At 36.6% G+C, this 24083-nt stretch overlaps 1 protein-coding gene across 1 annotated transcript in view; it reads left to right on the top strand.

The window, feature by feature from the left end:
* Positions 1 to 23161, top strand: part of dmxl2 (Dmx-like 2) — a gene marked incomplete at its 3' end in the record, with an annotated part of 117798 nt that extends 94637 nt beyond the window's left edge. The window contains 11 exon segments of the mRNA NM_001302235.1: positions 786 to 851; positions 1285 to 1371; positions 3593 to 3714; positions 3800 to 3938; positions 9405 to 9465; positions 11184 to 11311; positions 13889 to 13966; positions 16731 to 16822; positions 16907 to 16959; positions 19716 to 19933; positions 22955 to 23161. Of these exon segments, the coding sequence (NP_001289164.1) occupies positions 786 to 851; positions 1285 to 1371; positions 3593 to 3714; positions 3800 to 3938; positions 9405 to 9465; positions 11184 to 11311; positions 13889 to 13966; positions 16731 to 16822; positions 16907 to 16959; positions 19716 to 19933; positions 22955 to 23161 (1251 nt within the window).
* Between the last annotated feature and the right edge of the window lie 922 nt (positions 23162 to 24083).

Genomic DNA, 24083 nt, shown 5'->3' with positions numbered 1-24083 from the left:
AAAATACAATTATATATTTACTTATAAATCAAGAATACAGCATTTGTAGCTGTATTTATAAACTGTTACTAACGTCTATTAATGTAGAGTTAGTTGAATCATAGTGTGTAGTTATTATAAAGTGTTACCAAAAGGTCTATTTTAAAGATTTATAAGACCACCATAGTCAACCAACAATACACAACAATACAAACTGTGATATTAATCAAACAAAGGTATTGACTTAATTTGGTCCACTACTTGCTGTGACTTTGATTCAGTACATGGAAATGTCTGTACAGTGTCATGAGTCACAGAATCAGCACATTAAACATGATTCATTTACAGTTAAGTTAACATATTGTGTAATAATCAGAGAGTTTACAACAATTCTAATCATCAGTTATTGCTGAAATTATCTTTCCTATACTGTTGCCTTCTTTTATTAAAAAGCTGGCAGTCCTAACAAACAATAATTAAAACAACAGGCTTTGTTGTTGTTGTTTTAGTAAAATTCCAAAGCCCAAAATAGTAACAAATCAAACTAATATTAAAGAGAAACAGCTGTATAATAAATGAATATTGAAAGTAGCCATTGTAAATGTTAAGGGTAAGTACACAGATGCTAAGGGCAATATGCATGTAAACTCAAGACCATCTCTCTCTTTCTGAGCTCAGATGAGATTCATTTTGCTCCGTGTTTCATTTGTATTTTTTTTCCTCCATCTGTTTGTCACTCGTGCATGTGTTTTGTGACGTTGGTGTTTGTTAATGTGTGTGCGTGTGTTGTGGTGTGTATTATGTAGTCTATAGATGATCATGTGGACCACCTCATACAAAACTACGTTACTGGAGCTCGCAAAACCAGCAAGGTACTGAGACACAAAACGGGACTCGTCTTCTCTGTGAAACCCTCTCAAATCTTTGGGCCTCTGTCCTCTGTTAACCTGCTGTGACCTCTCACACTCACACATACACACACACACACACACATATGTCCTTCTCTTTCCTCACATCCCCTAACTCGTCTGGCTCGGCACTGCTCTTCCTCACTAACCGCCGATGTCGCTGAAAGCGGTTGACCAATCAGACGGAACCGCTTCAGACACCTTGTTTAGAAGGTCAAGCAAATAACAGCGATTAATTCTTGTTTTGTCCTCTGAGGAGGTGTGTACATGGTCTCGACTGCATGTCAGCAATCTTCCTGCTACTGCTGCTGTTGGTGTGTGTGTGGATGTGATTGTGAGATGATGTCAAAAACAACAGTACTGACATGAGTGTGTCTTTGTGCATGTTGTTTTACAGGTGGAGGCTGATATGGGTTACCCCGGAGGAAAAGCCAAAGTCATCCACAAGGAATCAGACATCATCATGGCATTTGCCATTAACAAGGTTAGACCATTTCTAACTTTTAAAGGGCCCTTAAAAGATTTTTTTTTTAGATGTTAGATTTAAGGATACCTATAGGTTAGTGTGCTCCAAAACAGTGACAAAATTTGTGTTTAGAAATATACAAACTGATATTAACACCTTAAATTTGTCACTTCCGCCTAAATGGATCTTTTTTTATCATGTCACCTTATATTTCAGTTTCTTATCAAATCTTGACTAATCAAATGCTCTCTAGTATCTGACATGCTCCGCCCCCTTTAATATGCTTATTATTTACTTTTTTTTGATGCACTTGTTCTCAACAACTCTCACTGGCAAAGCCATTATAAGAACAACTTGTGATTGGTCGTTTTTGTTTTTTTTTTAAAGAGGAGGAGCTACTATGTTCTACCCTTTCTTTTTTTTTTCAGTTGAGATTAAAAAAATTGCACATTTCAAAGCACTTCAATGGACATTTAAAACTACAGAGTTGCTCTTCCAAAGCAAGCTTAAAATAATAAGGCGCATCCCAAATCGCATACATATGCAACATTCTAGAGCTGTGAGGCGAATGTGCTACCCACGGCGCCACCGTGCTGCCCCTTTTACCTGTTCTAAGTCTTTTTTTTCTTTAGTGAAATTCATTGTTTAATTTTTTATTCGTACTTGCATTCTTCAATGACTGAAAACATTAATATTTGTACAAAATAACATAATTGATGATTTTCAGAACATTTTAACTGGCAAATTGTGGTAAATAATGGGTTGTCCATAAATGGGTTTCAGTTTTCTGCTGCGTTAACACCAGACGCGGAACGCGCGTCAAGCACAAGTGATTTACATGTTAAGTCAATGCAAACGCACGAATAGACATCCTGCGGCGCGAATGGTGCGACGTGAATTGCGCAAATGGCGCGATACGCACAAATTGAATGCGTTTTGCGCGTTCGAAACGCTTAACGCGTGAATCGTTTGAGTTCGAAAATCTGAACTTCAGCGGGTATTCGCGCCGCGTTTACCAGTTAGGAGTTTGCTCTTGTGGGGGCGTGATTGTGACGTTTCGCCTGTTGTCGGTGTCCCAGGGGAAATCCTCGAGCCGACACCGACAAAAAGTTCATCAAACTGGGCTCGGCTCAGTCAGAACCACCACTGAAAGCCTCCGTCATCCAGGTTCAGTTTCTGGAGGAGTTTATAAGCTGACAGAGCTGGATGCACCTCTGAAAACGTATCGATGCTAATTTTCAGCCTTCATAAAGCACATAAACACTGTTATTTTCTTCATAAAATCCATGTTAGCCATTTAGCAACAAAGCTAGAGTCACCGGGCAGACAGAGGCCCTGCCCATCACGCAAATCCGCGTCTGTTCTAAAGTAAATTTGATGCGCAAATGAAGCGGGGTTTGATGCGTGAATGAAGCAGGTAAACGCAAATGTTCACATGGTTATTTATGCGCGAATAGCACGATTTTCCTTTATCTTAGTCTCTATTTCAGAGGTCGCCACAGCGAAATGAACTATAAACTATTCCGGCATATGTTTTATGCAGCGGTTGCCCTTCTAACCAAATTACAGTATTGGGAAATACCCATACACACTCACATTCACACACACTCTCATACACTTTAGTTAATTTAGTTCACCTATACGCATGTCTTTAGACTGTGGGGGAGGAAACCCAAGCCAACACTGGGAGAACATCCAAACTCCACACAGAAATGCCAGCTGGCCCAGCCGGAACTCAAACCATCGACCTTCTTGCTGTGAGGTGACAGTGCTAACCACTGAGCCACCATGACGCCGGGTTTCAGTTTTAATCTCTTTTTCTTTTTCATGTTATTTTCAATTCAAGTTTTTATTTTCACAAAAAATTGTTTCAAAGCAGCTTTACAAAAGACACACACTATTGCATTACAATCAAAATCAGTTAAGGTAATTAGTTACCATAACTTTATTAGTTACTAAGAATTTGAACTAATTAACTAGTTACTAAAAGTAAACAGAAACCAGTAAAACAGTAACCAGTTAAAGTTATTATATACATGTAAACATAATTAACCTGCAGTTATATACTATGTAGGTGATGTCTATGTGTACATGTTGAATGAAGTGTATTAAGTGCATGTGTTTTTGAGAATAGTCTGATTTGCTTCAATTTTATACTTTCAATTTTTTTTTACTCTTGTCTTGTATCGCATATAAAGTGGTCGTTTCTTTCAACTGGTGTTTGTGTTCTTTCTCTTAGGCTAACACTAATGAAATAGTGCTGGCGTCCACTCATGATGTTCAGGAAGTGGATGTGTCCACACTGGTCGCAGCTCAGCCATACACCTGGATCGGAGAGGACTTTGACAAGGAGTCCCGCAGGTTTGTCACCTGTCTGCGTGTGTTTAATTCATTCACCTCACAGATGTGAAGCGACTGCTATGAGCATCTTGTTTTATCTGTGTAGCTCTGATGATGTCGACTACCGCTCGTCTCACACCAACATCGCCCAGGCCAGCACTGGTCCCTTTGCCCCCCAACAGATGGCAGCGTCCTCCTCCATGCCCTGGCTGGGAACCGGGCAGACCAGCATGGGAGCCAGTGTGGTATGTACATCAGTTTGCATTACAGTGCGACATATGAGAAATTGGAAAACAGTCCTGGTTACTTTGGGTTTAAATGTACACAACTCCACAAAAAAAAAAAAAAAAAAAAAAAAAAAATATATATATATATATATATATATATATATATATATATATATATATATATATATATATATATATATATGTATATATATGTATATATATATATATATATATATATATATATATATGTATATATATGTATATATATATATATATATATATATATATATATATATATATATATATATATATATATATATATATATATATATATATATATATATATATATGTGTATATATATATATATATATATATATATATATATATATATATATATATATATATATATATATATGTATATATATATATATATATATATATATATATATATATATATATATATATGTATATGTATATATATATATATATATATATATATATATATATATATATATATATATATATATATATATATATATATATTTCTTCTTTTTATAAAGATGTTATATAATGTTTAAATCTTTAATAGGTAAGTGAATAGATAAACAGATAAATCTTGTTTTGTTCTGATGTCATTTCTATTAGATTTAGAAGCAAATGTTGTCATTTAGAGTGTAAATACTATAGATGGCATGTTTTGCCAAGATAAAATTTTTCCATATTAGTATTCATTTATAAAGAACGTTATGCAAATGTTTTAAAGAAAGCATCATTTGGTGAAATATCAGATTTTTCAGTTGCAACTTTTTTTTGTTTTTTTTTTTGTTGAATTATCCATTTCTGCAAGCAAATAATAATAAAAAAAAATTAAACACACTTAAAACTAAACTAATTTAACTTAAACACTTTCATACACTTAAACTAAATAAATTATTATATAATAATAAATTATATATATAATAATAGAATAGAATTATTAGCCCCCTTTGATTTAGTTTCTTTTTTAAATATTTCCCAAATTATGTTTAACAGAGCAAGGAAATTTTCACAGTATGTCTGATAATATTTTTTTCTTATGGAAAAAGTTGTATTTGTTTTATTTCAGCAAAAATAAAAGCATTTCTTAATTTTTAAACACCATTTTAAAGGTCAAAATTTTTAGCCCTTTTAAGTTTTTGTATTCTTTTATAGTCTACAGAACAAACCATTGTTGTACAATAACTTGCCCAATTACCCTAAACTGCCTAGTTAACCTAATTAATCTAGTTAAGCCTTTAAAAGTCACTTCAAGCTCTTGAAAAATATCTAGTAAATTATTATTTACTGTCATCATGGCGAAGATAAAATAAATCAGTTATTAGAAATGAGTTATTAAAACTACTATGTTTAGAAATGTGTTGAAAAAATCTCTCCGTTAAACAGAAATTGGGGAAAAAAATAAACGGGGGCTAATAATTCAAGGGGTCTAATAATTCTGACTTCAACTGTATATACAGTTGAATCTAATCTAATCTAATATACGTATTTTGAAAAAAATGTTATCAGATGTTTTTAGAATATTGCAAATATTAACATTTTACTCAAACCTGTTGTTGACATGACGTTTATGTTTAACTGTCACACATGACAAAAAGGAATTGAATTAGTATTTTCATAATTTAAAATGCAGTAAATGGTTAAATCTTTTTGTCTTCGATGTACCTCATTATTATTTTTTTGGCTGTCTCAAGCATAGTTCAATAAATTACAGCTCTTATAAATAAAAAAGAAAATGGAAAAATCGTAAAAATAAATACTTCAGGCCTTTTTTTTTTTACAAGTGGCTATTTTAAATATAAATGGAAAAAAAGTTAATCCATGTATTTCTGAAAACATATTTAGTGAAACATTTTGTCATTACATTTTGTCATTACATTTTGTGATGCATTTTGTCACTGAAAACCATGTTCTCGGATGTGACACTATATGCTAGTTTTTAAATTGCCAATTTCACTGAAAACACATCACATTTAAGATCATGTGACAGAAGCCCCCTATTAAGTTTTTATCTCAGATTACCATTTTGGAACCACTATAAAAAATTTAGTTTTGTTGTCCTTTGGTTTGGCAAACCTATTTATTCTTTAGCCATGAAAAATATATATATTTTTCAGAATTCCCTGTAAAAATAAATGGCACTATATAAAGATGAGTTTCTAACAATGACCGTCTCCATTTAACATCTAACAATGATCTCACACCATTTATACATTATTAAGACATGCTTTTCTTCATTTTTTTGAGGTCACCCCATAGGATGTTTTTACAGAACAGTTCAGCAAAAAGAACTGATAAAGTTGTTAGTTACTCCTTATATTTTCTGAAACATATGACTTCAAACTACATAAATATAAAAAATATATATTTAAAAAAATAGTATTTTATAAAACAAAACTGCCTATTTGTCAACTACCCACCTAACATATTCAGGGAAGCTGAGATTTATTCTTTTTTTTTTCCATATATAGACAGGCAGTCTACTATATAGACTGACATTTTCTTGCTTCCACTAAATCACAATTTTCAAATCATTCTGAGATTGCAAGGATTTGTTTATAAACCTTCAATATAACTGTCATTACATTAAAAACATAAGAACTCCCAAAACTTTATTCATGGTCCAACTGACTATAGTCTGTAAAATAAAAAGTAAAAAAAAAAAAAAAAACTCCAGCATCTGTAAGTAGACAGACAATGAAGCACGTACGTGATGGTCCCATTCCCACAGATGAAGAGCAGCTACTGAGTGTTTTGTTTTGGCTGTTATCAGCAGAACACAAACAGTGAGTCTTGGTCTCAACACAGCTCTTGATGAGTCTGTATTGAGCTGATAAGAGCGTTTATGGAGGTAGTGGAGTAAACCGCAGACAGTCCGAGCGACCCAAGGTGCAGACCTGCGTCATCACCTCAACTCTGTTCTCATTCACAGCTGATAAACCGAACACAGTGAAGAAGCTTCTTGCAGACTACTTTGCCAAGCTAAATGCTACTGATTAACATGATTAAGAGACAAATATACAACAGTTCTTTTTTTAATTCAATTGACTCTGATTGATGCACATGTGAAGTGACTGAAATGTGAGCTTGTGCATCCCAAAGTTAAAGTTTGCTAAGTTCTCTGACCTGTGGGTTTGTATAATGTGAAGGCATGTTGACGAATTGTCAAATTGCACAATTTTTTTTACACAAAGGTTTTGTGAAACAAATGCCTGAATTCAACACAGTGACCATAGCGCCTTTCACACATACAGACCTTTCCGGAAAATTGCCAGTAATTTTCCGGAAAGGTCTGCATGTGTGAACAGGCCCCCTTTAAAAATACAGGTAAATTCGTTCCGGCTATTTTCCGGAAAGAGAAGTTGTAACATTACCGGTAATATGCCGGAATGTGTGAACATAGAAGGAAGATTGCCGGAAAGAGCACGAGCACGTCTAGAACGTGCTGTCGCGAGACGTCTACTTTAGCCAATCAGTACAGTCAGACGCATTCACGTCCGCGCGGTTTATGAAAATAAAAGCCTTTGAATATTTTTCCAGACACATTTAGCTGCTAGATGTTAATCAGATAAAGTTTAAATGTTCCTTATTAATGCCAACTTTGTAAATAATTATAGATAAGATGCTTATGATAAGCCGTTGTTTGTTTACCTTCAAGGTCATCTTCCTTCAGTTTCTTGTCGCGTGTGCCTGTGAAGGAGTGAGCGTCAACACACACATATTATGTACATCTTGACATGCGAAAGTGTTCCTCCATATATTTTCATCGAAGTTGTTTACAATACTTATTCATCCACAGAGTTTGTAATGTAGTCAATTGTTTACAAATACAAGTGCAGCTGTTTAGAGGTCATTTCTGGTTGATGATGACAGAATTTACCGTTTTTTTGGAATGGATGTGTAAATAGTCTTTTCCGGAAACATTCCAAAAATGTCCTCGCCTGTGTGAACAGCGCTTTTTTTTTATTTACCGGTAAAGTCGTTCTGGAAATTTTATGGATATGTACCGGTATCACTGTGTGAAAGGGGCTATTTGTCTCCTTAATTTTTTTTGCCTTTAACCCTTAGATGCGTACGATCACACTGGTGTGATTAGAATGTTCAGTAAATAAGATTTATTTTAGGTTTCAGACATTTAAATATTTGTAAGAACTAGCAAAACAATATTTATGGTTTGTAAAATACACACTGATGTCTAGGTAAATTAAATTGTACTCAGTATTATAGTGTTTTTTATTTACATGCAGATACACTGTTAAGGTAAATATAAAGTTTACTGGTAATACTTTAGTTTAGGCCAAAATTCATGCCATTAACTACTAGCTTATTACCTGCCTATTATTAAGATATGAACTGTTCATTAGTAGTTATAAAGTAAGATCTAATTCTGTGTCCCTAGTTGTACCCAAAACCCAATTTCTACCTTACTAACTATTAATAAACAGCGTATTAATAGTTTATTAAGCTAGTAGTGTTATGTAATGGTTTGTTAATACAATGAATTGTGAACTAAGCTAAAGTGTTACCAGTTTTTCTCTAAGTTAAACAGCCACTTGTATGTATTTTAGGTCAAATAGATGAATTAGCATGTTGTAAATCCAGCAGTTCTAATCGCTCCAGTGAAGTACAGACTGACTTGGCATCACCCACCAAAGATCAAATAATGGCATAACGATCATTTAAAAGCTGTTTAAATGACAAAGCATGTGTTCTCGCACATATTTAAGAGTCAGAATATCAGCTATTTCTCAATATAATTAGGATTTTTAGCAATATTTGCAGAAAATGGAATAAAACAAATAAAAAATGCATAAATCAGGGGGACTGTGGTGTTTCACGTGATAAAACTGACATGTCGCCAAGGAGACTGTATGTGTTGTAAATAACGCCCCATTAAAAAAACTCATGGAGGGGTTGAGTGGAAGTATTTAAACCTTTGGTTAAAAATACATGAACAGAGTACTGTGCTGGGACAAAGGTTTAGGGATCAGATGGTGTTGATATATGCCTATAGTTGTGTGGGCAACATTTGTATATTTACAGTATAACCACCTTAAAAAAGGGGTGTCGCGTCTCGCGGGCTGTAAAGTTTGAAAAATGACTGCTTTAGATGATCGAAAAAAATATATAGCTTAAATGGAGCTAATAATTTTGACCTTAAAATTTTTATTTTTTTTTTTTTTAATTAAAATTGCTTTTATTGAAGCCGAAATAAAACCAATAAGACTTTCTCCAGAAGAAAAAAAAATATTATAAGACATACTGTGAAAATTTCCTGACTCTGTTAAGCATCATTTGGGAAATATTTAAAAAAAAGAAAAAAAAATTCAAAGGGGGGCGAATAATTCTGACTAAATGTTTGTCAAATCTGAAGAAACCGTTTGAATATCAGTGTTTTATGGGGGGTCATGAAAATGATCTTTGTTAAACTGTGTCATTTCTCGCAGATCATGAAGAGGAACCTGAACAATGTGAAGAGGATGACGTCCCATCCTATCTATCAGTACTGTGAGTATTTCTTAGCAGGGACTTTGTAGTTGCCTTTTTATGGGATTAGATTTGTGCCAAATGAATCGAACAAAACCTGTCAAAATGCACACAAATAAATAAAACAAACAACATTTTTGTAAAAACAAACAAAAATAAACAACAGCTCTTCAGGCTCAGTAGCTTCAGAAAGTGGCTGTTTCTCAATTCCAAGAATGCAGAGAACAGAGCTGCGTTCTTGTGAAGACCGGTCTTGACAGGTGTCCGCGTAGAAACGAACTGAGGAAACCACGAGAACAGAGAACGCGTCCTTTCCTTTTTGATGGAAAACTATTTAAACATTACAGCATTCATACAACGATTTACTGTTTTTCCCCCTTTTCAAAATATAAACTCTAACTAAAAACCTTACAAATATACGTTGCACAATATAAATAAAACAGATTTTAATATGAATTTCAGCAAACAAACACCCTTAATGTGTTTATTCCTTTGTTAAGATGTTCGTGGTAATATTTATATTCACAGATTCATTTACGAAAACTCCTGAGTTAAATAAGTGATATCTCTGAACTTGAATAATGAATCTTAATAAAATATTGCGCTTCCCACCTCCAGTCATAATGACTTCTGGGACTTCTAGAGCGAGATCGGTGCTCAAGTCTGCATCGGTGCGTCCTCGATATCAAGAACACCTCTGGGAAGTTTCACGCGTCCTCTGTTTTTGCGGTCTTGAGTATTGGAACTGAACTTTGGCAACTGATGATGACGTTACACAAGAACACGAGGACGCAAGACCGCTGAATAACGCACACTGAGAAACAGCCAGTGTTTATACCCATACCACTCAGGCAGGCTCGTAACGATTAGCAGCTGGGAGCTAATTAACCTTAAAGCAGGACAGAGAGAGAGAAGCAGGTTGGAGCACAACACAATATGCAACACAACTACACATAGGCTGTGTCTGAAACCGCCTACTACTCAGTAGGTACTACATTTGAATTTAAACGTACTACTCGGCCGTTAGAAAAGTACGTTCTAGACAGTATTAATGTAAAAAGTATGAATGGAATTCAGACGTACTACATCCGCCATTTTGTCATGGTCACATGACCTACCTGCATCAATTGCGTCGCTTTACTCCCATCCATGAATTCGCTCGCGGGGCATCATGGGATAGCGCAGCATGCATGGGATGCACACTCTAGAATCAAGCTGGAAGTAGTAAGTCATCTGGGTACTTCTCGCATACTGATTTTCGAATTCTATGAATTCGGAAATACTACTCGGTTCGCATACTGATTTTAGCGTGCTATATAGTATGGAAGTATGCGGTTTCAGACGCAGACATAAAGTTATGATTTGGCTGTAACACTGTCATAATTAAGCATAATTTACATAATAGCATTACCATATATTGGAATTTACAATAATGCATAATAAATGCATAATATAACTTTAATGTTTTTCAATAAATTAATAATACATTTCTAAAGTATAACAAAACATTAGAATAAAATATGATAACTTTTAAAATATGAGTAAAAAGTAATATAATACAATTAAATACTAAGCAGACAAACAATAAAAAAAAAAAAAACATATTAACGTTTATTAAAACATTTCTACTTGGACCTACTTATTCACTACCTTGAGAACTAGGGTACTGATTGAGACGCACCCTTTGGATTTGGATGAATATCCTGTTTGACTTGTTTATGTTTGTTTTTGTTTTTCAGATATGACAGGAGCTCAGGATGGTAGTGTGCGAATGTTTGAGTGGAATCGTCCACAGCAGCTCATCTGCTTCCGGCAGGCTGGAAACGCTCGAGTCACTCGCCTCTACTTCAACTCACAGGGCAACAAGGTATTAACACATTGAACATCAGAATTATCCAACTTCATTACCTTTTTTATTCCTCACCACATGCTGTTCAATCGTTGAGGTCAAGATTTGAAATGAATTCTTCTATTTAGCAAAGGATGCATTGAATTCATTAGAAGTTACACTAAAGGCATTTATAATGGCTTCTGTAATAGATAATTTGTCTTATTCAGTGGAAATAATTATTGAACACGTCACCATTTTTCTCAGAAAACTAATTTCTAGAGGTGCTGTTGATTTAAAAAAAAAATCACCAGATGTTAGTAACAACCAAAAAATTCCATATATGCAAAGAAAATAAAACTAATTTGTTCACAAATGAAGTTGTGTAATAAACTGAAATGACACTGTAAAAGTATTGAACATGAAGAAAGGGAGGTGTAGAAAGGCAGTGAAAGCCCAGACAGCAGCTGAAATCTCTCTAGTTTGAAGGCTGTAGAAAGAAAATAAAGCTGTAGCTGTAGTAAGCTCCTCCTTACACTAGCACTTAATTCTCTGAACAGTTCTTTGCATAATTAGCACTTCTCATGTGTGTTGCCTCTTCTTCAATATTAGGTCGCTTTGGATAAAAGTGTCTGCTAAATGACTAAATGCGAATGTATAATGTTACAGATATTTTTTGTTTTAAATAAAATCTGCTCATTTAAACTTTATATTCTTAAAGGTTCCGCAAAAAGTGAATCACATTATTAATATGACACAACATTGATGATATACTGCAGTGCATCTGGAGATGCATGTTACAGCCTTATTCCAAAATGGATAAAATGCATTTATTTCCTCAAAATTCTACACACAATACCCCATAATGACAATGTTAATAAAGATTTTTTGAAAAAAAAAAAACCCTGAAAATCACATGTAGATAAGTATTCACAGCCTTTGCTCAATACTTTGTTGATGCACCTTTGGCAGCAATTACAGCCTCAAGTCATTTTGAATATGATGTCACAAGCTTGGCACTCCTGTCTTTGGCAATTTTTGGCCATTCCTCTTTGCAGAACCTCTCAAGGTCTATCAGGTTGAAAGGGAAGCGGCGGTGTAAAGCCATTTTCAGCTCCCTCCAGAGATGTTCAACAGGATTCAGGTCTGGGCTCTGGCTGGGCCACTCAAGGACATTCACAGAGTTGTTTTAAAGCCAATCCATTGATATTTTGGCGGTGTGCTTTGGGTCATTGTCCTACTGGAAGTTGAACTGTCACCCCAGTATGAGGTCAAGAGCACTCTGAAGCAGGTTTTCATTCAGGATGTCTCTGTAAATTGCTGCATTCATCTTTCCCTCTATCCTGACTAGTCTTCCAGTTCCTGCTGCTGAATAGGGTTGGTATTCGCCTGGTGATGAACGGTGCCTGGTTTTCTTCAAACGTAATGCCTGGCATTCACTCCAAAGAGTTCAATTTTAGTCCCATCAGACCAGAGAATTTTGTTTCTTGGGGTTTGAGAGTCCTTCAGATGCTTTTTTGCAAATTCCAGGTGGGCAATGGTTTCCGTGTGGCCACTCTACCATACAGACCTGATTGGTGGATTGCTGCACAGATGGTTGTCCTTCTGTAAGGTTCTCCTCTCTCCACAGAAGAACGCTGTAGCTTAGACAGGGTGACCATCGGGTTATTGATCACCTCCCTGACCCTTCTCTCCTGATTACTCAGCTTATATGGCCGGCCAGCTGTAGGAAAAGTCCTGGTGGTTCCGAACATCTTCTACTTACGGATGATGGAGGCCACTGTGCTCATTGGAACTTTCAGAGCTGTAGAATTTTTTTGTAACCTTCCCCAGGCTTGTGCCTTGAGACAATCCTGTTTCGGAGGTCTACAAACAATTCCTTTGTCTTCATGCTTAGTTTGTGCTTTGACATGCACTGTCAACCCTGGGACCTTATATAGACAGGTGTATGCCTTTTCAAATCATGTCCAATAAACTGAATTTACCACAGGTGAACTCCAATTTAGGCTGCTGAAACATCACAAGAATGATCCGTGGAAACGGAATGTACCTGAGCTCAATTTCAAGGCTGTGAATACTGATGTACATGTGATTTTTCAGGTGTTTTATTTTTAATAAATTTGCAACAATTTTTTTTTTTCAATTTCAATCTTTTTTTTCACATTGTCAATATGGAGTATTGTTTATCAAATTTTGAGGAAAAAAATAAATGTAATCAATTTTGGAATAAGGCTGTAACAAAAAAATGTGGAAAAGGTGAAGCGCTATGAATACTTTCTGGATGCAGTGTATGCATTTATTGAGCTATTCAAATAAATTACAGCTACTTGATAACAAAAGATGACAACAACAAATAGATTTAACATGTTTTAGACTACATTTACTGAAAATACAAAAATAAAAATGTATATTATCCACTGGACAATGTTTTGACCTCAGATTACGTTTACTGATGTACAATATAATTGATGTCCGTGATATTATGTAATGAGTCCAGTACAGCAGTACATCTGTTCACCATAGCTCATCCTGTTGTCTCCTCTGTGCTCTGTTTGACTCATTATGCAATCTGCTGCTGAAAATACTAAATTTGTCCACTCATTTGAAACTCTGCAGTGTGGCGTTGCAGATGGTGAGGGATTTTTGAGCCTCTGGCAAGTCAATCAAACCTCCTCAAACCCAAAGCCCTATTTGGTAAGACTCTTGTTTTTGTATCACACAGCTATTACTGACAGTCAATGATGTTTAAATTAAATTGATATTAAAACAATAATTTTAGGCCATAAATAAGAATGACTGCATTGTATGACAGGCTGCTTTTTCTAAATGTTCACAGTGAATTTAATTTTTAAGAGTAACACAAGTTATTCTACTTTATTCTTGCACATAACATTGCCAGAAAGCTTTTCAAATTAATATAGCTCTCTAATATAATTTTACTTACAAATCAAAATAGGGAGATCAATTAGATTTACAATGTTTTACAGTAACAACAATATAATGTAATGTAATGTAATGCAATATATTACACTCAACTGCCACTTCATTAGGTACATCTTACTAGTACCGGGTTGGACCCCCTTATGATTCAGCAAGGTACTGAAAATATTCCTCAGAAATTTTGGTTGATACTGACATTATAGCATCACGCAGTTCCTGCAATTTTGTCCGCTGCACATCCAAGATGCGAATCTCCCATTCCACTATGTCCCAAAGGTGCTTTTTTGGATTAAGAACTAGTGACTGTGGAGGCCATTTGAGTACAGTGAACTCATTGTCATGTTCAAGAAACCAGTCTGAGATGATTCGTGCTTTATGACGTGTTATCCTGCTGGAAGTAGCCATCAGAAGATGGGTTCACTGTGGTCATAAAGGGATGGACATGGTCAGTATCAAAACTGCTGCCATGTGATTGGCTGATTAGAAATTAGCGTTAATAAAGTGACCAGTGAGTGTATAATATAATACAATACAATAAAACATAACATAATATGATATAACATAATAATACTTTACACATTCCATGTATTTACTATAATAATTACAATTATGCATAATTACATATACACTAACCCTAAACCTAATCCACATTCTAATCCCAACCATATAGTAAGTACATGTAATAAATTAATATTACTCAATATTTAAATGAATAGTCACACTGTAGCTACATCACCTTAAAATAAAGCGTATATTAAATAGCACTGCTTAGCAGTACATATTACAAATAGTACATATTATATGTAAAAAATATTTTGGGTTATGCTTTATTTTAATGCACAATTCACACTATTAACAAACCATTAGCTAAGACTTTTAGCTCAATAAACTACTAATTAGCTGCTTATCAGTAGTCAGTAAGGGGTTTAGTGGGTTTTGGTATTGGGTAGGATTAGGCATGCAGAGTAAGATCCTACTGTACATAAAGTGATAATAAATAGTTCATATTTTAATAAAAGGCAGCTACAATAGTATAATATGATATATATTGCAACACCTCCTCTCCTTGAATTGGGATCACTCTGAGGGGTTCGACAGAAATTTGGCTGACTGAATAAACACTCTCTCGAAACAAATTATAGCAAGCGTAAACTTTCTTTTATTTTACCCAGATGCGTATTGTTTTATCATCAAACTGAAAAAAGAATCAATCACAAAAAAAAAAAACAACAAGACATTTTTTTTAAAAGTTAGAATCTAAATAGTCTTTCTGAATAAAGTCAGTGATCACTTATCGTTCAAAGCACTTGAGAGCGATGCAATGATTCCTTTCGATGCCTTGTCACTCGTTAGGAAAGCACCCGTTATTGTATGAAGAAAAGCCATCCTTCAACAAACAGCGCTCCGTGTCCGCAATACTCAAATGTCTCAACCGTTGCCGTCTGTCTCATGAGAGGAAGTTGCTCCCCGAGTTGGATGAGCTTAGTATTGCTTAATTTCATTTCATTTTCTTTTTGGCTTGGTCCCTTTATTAATCCGGGGTCGCCACAGCGGAATGAACCGTCAAAGTACAGTTTTGATGCAGCGGATGCCCTTCCAGCTGCAACCCATCTCTAGGAAACATCCACACACACTCATTCACACTCACACACTACGGACAATTTAGCCTACCCAATTCACCTGTACCGCATGTCTTTGGACTGTGGGGGAAACCGGAGCACCCGGAGGAAACCCAAGCAAAATGTCAACTGACCCAGCCAAGGCTCGAACCAGCAACCTTCTTGCTATGAGGCGACAGCACTAACTACTGCACCACTGCATCGCCAGTATTGCTTAATCTCCCTGTGAAATCAACAAGCAAACAGTTTGACGTATAAGGATAGCAAAAAATTAAACAGTCTTTTCTAAAACAAACAAAAATGACATAAGTAACTGCTTATCCCAACACATCAGATAAAGACACATATACTTACAATGGAGCAACAGTTCTTAACATAGGACTGAAATTGCATGCCGGTAGTGGAAGTGATACCATGCAGTGTACACTCTACCAAACACTCACTCTTACTCTATGGTAAGCTGCTCTTTATGAAGGCACATATCCACATATCGCCCCGCGGAGGTCGGAAGCAGTATTACTACATGTCAACATACTAATTTTACCATGCCAAACAATACACCATGCAAAAAAAAAATAATAATAAAATAAATAATTCGGAAAATGATAACAGTAACATTATCTAACTGTTACAATATAATAGTATAATAATTATAATACTACAGTATTTATGTTATAGTATAATATAATATATCATAATATATAATATAATATAATACAATATAATATAATATAATATCATATAATATCATATAATATAGTCCAATAGTAATCGCTGTGAATTGTTACTTATTGTTATCATTGAAATCAAAAAAATACAATTAGAATTGAATTACAGGTTTCTCTAATTCAGTGCTACTGTATGATATCAAAATACGCTTGTGTGTGTGTTTGTCTCAGAGCTGGCAGTGTCACAGTAAAAGCTGTGGTGATTTTGCCTTCATCACGTCCTCTAGTCTGATCGCCACAGCGGGACAGTCCAACGATGGCAGGTCAGTTGAATGCTTTATCTTGTCATCACATAGAAACAAACTGTTCATAGTGTTTTTAAAGAAGTGTTTCTCTTTGTTCCACAGAAATGTCTGTTTATGGGACACACTGATCGCTCCTAGTAACTCCATGATACACTGTGAGTTCACAGACAGAGCAAGATATTGAAAAGAAAATAGCGAAACAATTGATTAACATAGACTATTATAATATTTCTGTTCTTTATACATGATGTGTGTGCGTTTGTGTGTGGTGGATGTGTATAGGCCTATATCAGCCCTCCTGTGGATTTTTTATTTTCAAATATTTCCAAATGATTAGTAACAGAGCAAGGAATTTTACACAGTATTTCCTATAATATTTTATCTTATTTGTTTTATTTCGGCTTGAATAAAAGCAGTGTTAATTTTTTTAAAGCCATTTTATGGTCAAGATTATTAGCCCTTTTAAGCATTTTTTTCCAATGGTCTTCAGAACAAACCATCATTATACAATGACCTGCCTAATTACCCTAATGCTGAGTTCAGATTTCATGATTTTAGCCCCGATTGTTGACTCACTGACAGGTTTTGAGAAACCACAGACAAATGCCTGAAATCACAGGCAAATCTGTGCTAATTTACACGATTAACAATCACACAGTGTGAACTATCAAAGACTCGATTTGAGAAAATCGCAGATGAGTGCGATTTAAATCATGCCATGTAAAACTAGTTCTGACTGAAAATAACATCATAGCTTGCCTACAGCCAATGAGAGAGCAGCATCCTCTAGTATGGGTATCTATTGGCCAGCGGGAGTTTGGGAAAGAAGTTAAAAGAGCTTCTTTTCAGTCTATTCGTACGCAAGAAATGAAGGAAAAACTAGTGGAATTTTGGCACCCGTGTCTGTTTGACGTGTCATCTGAACAATATCTCTTATAGCAATTCTCTTTTATGCACCTGACACTTTATCAAAACTCCCATCTTACAAGAACTCAATAAGGAAAACAATTTTTACTATAAATGTACTACAATCATGCTGCACTGCTTATTACCTCTCTTGCACAATCTATCCTGCACAAGATTGTTCAATCTCATGTAAAAGTACTTGCCTGTCTTTGATGTATTGTCTGAACATTTTTTTTTAGAGTGTATGTTAGTTATGCATAGGTTTTTATAGTAGCTCTTATGTCCAGTGTTGTGTTTGTAATTATGATTAATCTATGTAGAACCGTTGTCCTGCAAGACACGACATTTTGTTCCTCTGTATGTCTACACATGTAGCGGAATGACAATAAAGCTCGACTTGACTTGACTTGATAACCAGGTCGAAAAAGAAAAAAAAAGTTTAAGAGAAATCGCTAATTCCCTTTAAAACGCAGGTGAGCAAAATAAGCACATTTTCTGCCCCACTAAAGGCTTCTTTCTCGCATTGTTACTTTTTGTGTGTTTGGTTTTGAGATGTAGTTTTGCGGACCGAGACAGAGTTGTCGGCGATTCTCCTATTGTAAAGTCATGCTGTGTGAAACCCTCTGTCGCCGATCCATCCTACAGTGTAAACACAGCAGCGACGGAACGCTAGCCTAGCTAGTCATGCAGTGTGAAAACATCTGTGACACGACTATTTTAAAAAATTGTGCAGTCTGAACTCGGCATAACTTGCCTAATTAACCTAGTTAAGCCTTTAAATGTCACTTTAAGTTAAATACTAGCATTCTAAAAATATCTAGTCAAACATTATGTACTGTCTTCATGACAAAGAAAAGAAATCAGTTATTAGAAATTAATTATTAAAACTATTATGTTTAGAAATGTGTTGAAAAAGTCTGAAACAGAAATTGGGGAAAGATATATAAGGGGGCTAATAAATCTGACTTCAACTCTAATTCTAAAAACAAAGTAAATGTCTAAATACTGTGACATAGCATTAAGGTAACAATATAATGCTGTGTGCACACCAGACGCGGAACGCGCGGATAAATCGTGATATTCGCACTTAAATAGCCGCGTGAACATTTGCGGTTACTCGCTTCATTCGCGCGTCAAACCCCGCTTCATTCGCGCGTCAAACCCCGCTTCATTTGCGTGTCAAATTCACTTCAGAACAGACGCGGAGTCGCGTGATAGGCAGGGCTTCTGTCTGCCCTGTGACTCTAGCTTCATAGCTAAAGGGCTAACATAGATTTTATGAAGAAAATAACAGTGTTTATGTAATTTATAAAGGATGATAAACAGCGTCGATACGTTTAGAGCCGTGTCTGAGTCCACTACAGCCTTTCAGAGGTGCATCCAGCTTTTTAAGCTCATAGACTCCCCAGAAACTTAACCTGGCTGATGGAGGTTTTCAGCGGTGCTTGTGACTGAGCCCAGCCCAGTTTGATGAACTTCTTGTCGGTGTCTGCTGGGCGATTTCCCCTGGAACAAAGACAACAGGTGATGCGTCACAATCACACCCCCACAAGAGCAAGCTCCTGATTGGTTAAAGCGGCGCGAATGTCCGCTGAAGTTCAGATTTTCGAACTCGAGTGATTTGGGCGAAACGCGCATTAAGCTCGTCAAACGCGCAAAACGCTTAATTCGCGCCACGCCATTCGCGCCATGCGCACCGCTCAATTCTCGTCATTCGCGCCGCGCCATTCGCGCGTATCACATTGACTTAACATATAAATCACTCGCGCTTGACGAGTGTTCCGCGTCTGGTGTGAACGCAGCATAACAGGTAGTCTAAAAATTGTTACTGTTAGTGCTAATAATTGCTAGCATTACTTTTGAAAGGAGCTGATTTTTTGAAGTAGGGGCCCATTACTAAAAAATTGCTTTATTAATATCTGAATTTACAGTTTTAGTGTCTTTAAAAAAATAAAAAAGCTCTGCAGATACTCTGGTTTTAATGCCGTATTTTCTCTGTGTCCAGCCTTCCAGTGTCATGAGAATGGTGCGACCGTTCTTCAGTACGCTCCTAAGCAGCAGTTGATCATCACGGGCGGCAGGAAGGGATTCGTCTGTGTTTTTGACATCCGTCAGAGGCAACTGCTGAACACATTCCAGGCACACGATTCGGCCATCAAAGCCCTGGCCATGGACTCCAGCGAGGACTTTTTTGTCACTGGTTCGGCTGAAGGGAACATGAAGGTATATTTCTCTAGAAACACCTTAAGGCTAATTTATACTTTTGCATCAAGCGCACGCGTATCCTAAGGCGCAGCCTACTCGCGGACGCATAGCCCTCGTCGAGGCCGTCGGCGACGCTGACGCGCACCTCTCAAAAAATTTAACTACGCATCGCAATGAGCTCTGTGATTGGTCGGCTTGGAAGCACTGACGAGTGTGGGTGGGACAGAGAGCTGCGTGAGTCTGTTGGAGCGACTGTTAACAAGTGTCAACTGTTTACAAGGAGCTCTGAAAAGAGACTGTTGCTTTGTGTTTACCTCATGTTTAAAGTTGTTGCACGTCCGCCGGTTCCTGCCTTAAAATGAGCAAGTTTGAGCTACTTGTACATTAAGGAAGCATTCAGAAAAAACAAAACACCAGCGAAGAAACTCGACACAGAGGAACATAAACACCTACTGCCAGCTAGCAGTTAAGAAGTGTTATTGCAGAGCTACAGAAACAGCGCACAGAAGTATGAATGCACAGCTCTGCACGTTGCATGCCCCGTGGGTCACGCCGATCGCTTGACGCAGAAGTATAAACCAGGCTCTATGTGGGTGTATGCTACGGCGCTGACGCATAGCCCTTCGCTGTGGCGGTCGGCGTGGCTGACGTGCACCTCTCAAAAATTGTAACTACACGTCGCAACGACGCGTAGCGCAAGCTCTGTGATTGGTCGGCTTGGTAGCGTTGACGAGTCTGGGCGGGACCGAGAGACGTGCGAATGGCGCAAGCTGGACGCGAGTCCAATGGAACGATTGTTTACAAGTGTGGAGTCCCGTGAAGGAGCTCCTGATGGAAAGTTTTGTTGTTGCACGTCCGCCAGTTCCTGCCTCAAAATGAGCAAGTTTGAGCCACTTGTACATCCCGGAAGTGTTCAGGAAAAGCAAAACACCAGCGAAGAAACTCGGCACAGATGAACATTTACACCTCACTGCTAACTACCATTTCGGAAGTGTTAATTCAGACCAACAGAGACAGCGCGCAGAAGTATAAATGCACAGCTACGTGCGTTGCGTGCACCGTAGGTCACGCCGGTCACTTGACGCAGAAGTATAAACCAGGCTTTAGAACTAAACTGTGCAGGGCTGTGTTTGACACCCCTGATTTAGGCTAAAATCACAAAGATTTAATACACAGAAATTCTATTTAATTTTTAAATAAAATAAAAGTTGCATTTAAAAATGCATATCTGTGCACTATTTGTTACTTTTTGTATTAATAGTATGCTCACACTAAAACAAACAACACTTAAAGTGTGGGCTTTTCACATTTGCACTTCATACTCTCAACTGTTTAATTTTTGTTCATCTTCGGAACACAAATGAAGATATGTTATATGAAATCTGACAGCTCTCTCATCCTCAATTGACAGCAACGATCACAAAGCATTCAAAGACATTTCTGAATGTACAGAAAGGGAACCAAAAATTATCAAAACATCTCATGTCACTTCAGTGGTTCTGTTGTAATCATGCAAAGCTCTATGAATACTTCTTTGCACCTAGAAAAACCCAAAGAGATTCTTAAGTTCAAGTTGATTAAATTGACTACTTTGAAGCAATGAGTGACATTTGAATGGGAAATTCATTTAGTTTCACTGAAATATAAAAAAATAGTCATCACACAATTATAATGGCCTGTTTATAATCATATTTATGACAGGTTTATGACAAGTAATGCTGTTTTGTTGATAATGCCAACCTGTATCAAGACAATGCTAAGACACTGACAAGTTGGCTTGGTTATGTCAAAAACACCAAGTTGTCATGTGTTTGTTTGTCAAGTCGCCATAACAAAGGCATTTCAAACAATGTCACCTTTGCATTCTAAGCTAATAACACTTAATGACAGTTGTCATAAGCATACATAAAATCTGCTGATATTCATGGAGTGTCATGATACACTGTAAAAGTGTTGGGTTCCAGACAACTCCTTCATGTTGTCCCAACACAAATCCAATAAGTTCACTTTCAGTCACGATTATTTTTACAAATTTAAGTTGATTGAACATAAAACAATAAATTTGTCTTGAAAAAAAAACTAATTTTGAATAAGTAGTATGAACAAGCAGCACTCACATTGTAAAAAAAGCTACAACAAAGGAACAACAAAGATGAGTTAAGTTATTAGGGCGGCACGATTAATCAAAGAAAGGTCACGATCTCGATTCGACCCTACAAAGTGAATACAAAACCAACTTCACCTCAGTAAAGCAGGCATGGCAGAACAGCATTATTTACTTATGTTTTGTTGTTGAACTAAATAAAAATCTACATTAATAATGCTGTAAAAGAACCTTATGAAACTGAAATTAGTCACCCATTTGTAACAACACAATCTACATCAGCTTTGCGTGACTAAAATAGTTTTAAAACATAACATTACTTGTCTAAAATAATCCAGCCATGCTGTCATCCTTCCTCCAGCATGCAAAAGTAACTTTAATATTGATTCAGGATTTTAAAAAGTTTGAATTCAGAATTAGATTTTACCGCTGTGTCTCGTGTGCACATGAGCGCGTAGCGCGCATGCACACATGCACGTGCCAGAGGCAGATCTGCATAAACAGAGATGCGCAGTTGTACAAATCTGCATTTGACAGACAGTTTGGGCTACTTATCAGAATTCCGGGATTTATCGGCCTGACAATATTTAAATGGATGAACTTTTTTTTAGTCTTATGCCTTACCCAGAATATAAAAATACATATAAATACATTTAGATCATTTACATCAATCATTACTATTAAACTGTGAAGAGACTTTCAACCAGCACAACAAAAAATGTTTCTGTTGACAATCACCTACTTTACCTTTAAGTTAACTTATTAGTTCTTACAAATTTAAGTGGATTGAATATAAAACATTTAAGTTTCCCCCAAAAAAACTCTGTATGAGTGTATGATTATTAAGCTGTCTTTTGAGCACCCATTCAAGTAAAATATGACCTAAAATAAGATTCCTGAACACAGCTAATAATAGTATTTCTCCTCCTCCTCAGGTCTGGAAGTTGGCAGGTCATGGCCTCATGCACTCATTCAGCACCGAACACGCCAAACAGTCCATATTCCGCAACATTGGGGCCGGCGTGATGCAGATTGAAACCTGCCCAGGAAATCGGATCTTCACCTGCGGTGCCGACGGAACCCTGAAGATGAGGGTCCTTCCCGACCGCTACAACATTCCGGCCAGTATATTCCAGATCCTCTAACAGCGGAGCAGCCCCCGGAACACTTAACGCTTTCATCGACACCTCTGCGTTTCCTTAGCTGTGAATCGTAAAACCGGTAACAAATATCTCGCACCTCGCCCCACGGAAAAAAAAAAAAAAAACACGCCGAGGTCCCTCGATTACTGAACGATCGACTCCGGTTAACGAGAATCCGGATAACGTGTTGGTAGGAAAAGCCGTATGCATGAGCTGTTTGAGTCATCGCACTCCATTCCCAGGTTATTGGTCGTGCTCTTGTAAAAGTGCTCAAAGCTCCATTTTTAGGTGTGTATGTGTGTGTCTTCATTTTGTGCCCATTTTAGCATCGAAAAATACCAGCACTGTGCTTCTGCTCTCAGTGTAAGTCCAGTTGTTGGGGTTTTTGTTTTTACTGTACGTTTTCTCCTTGGCTGCTAATGTATTTGCGGAGTGTAAAATGGCACAGTACCCTGGTGGCCCGGCGGTTCGTCACGGCCCCAGAGACACAACCCTTTCCCTGCCACACACACACACTCAAACACACACACAGACACACACAAGTGCGCACGCTGCTGTCGACACGCAAACATTCCACGCGAGACAATGGCGCTTGCTCCTGGAAATGACGTATTTCACTTCTTCGTCCGTCAGAGCCCTCAAAAATCCTCACTTCTAACTGAAATGGTTTTGTTTTTGCACAAAATATTTGTTTGTTCGTTTGTTTTTCCGTTTCGTTCGTTCTTTTACCAAAACGTGTCGTATTTATATTTACCTTTTAGGAATGTAAGGTATGTTTTAGATGTCTGGGATCAAAGTGCAACACTGAATAGCTTTGTGTTTTATTTATTTACATATTTATTTTTTCATGTTTTATCTCTTCTAAATATTTGCACTCAGATCTGGGGAAACAATACCAGTCTCGTGTGGTAAAAGCTCTATT

The sequence above is a fragment of the Danio rerio genome, chromosome 18, assembly GCF_049306965.1.
Source record: "Danio rerio strain Tuebingen ecotype United States chromosome 18, GRCz12tu, whole genome shotgun sequence".
Lineage (NCBI taxonomy): Eukaryota > Metazoa > Chordata > Actinopteri > Cypriniformes > Danionidae > Danio > Danio rerio.
The sequence above is the reverse complement of the archived record's forward strand: the minus strand, read 5'-3'. Positions and strand labels throughout refer to the sequence as shown.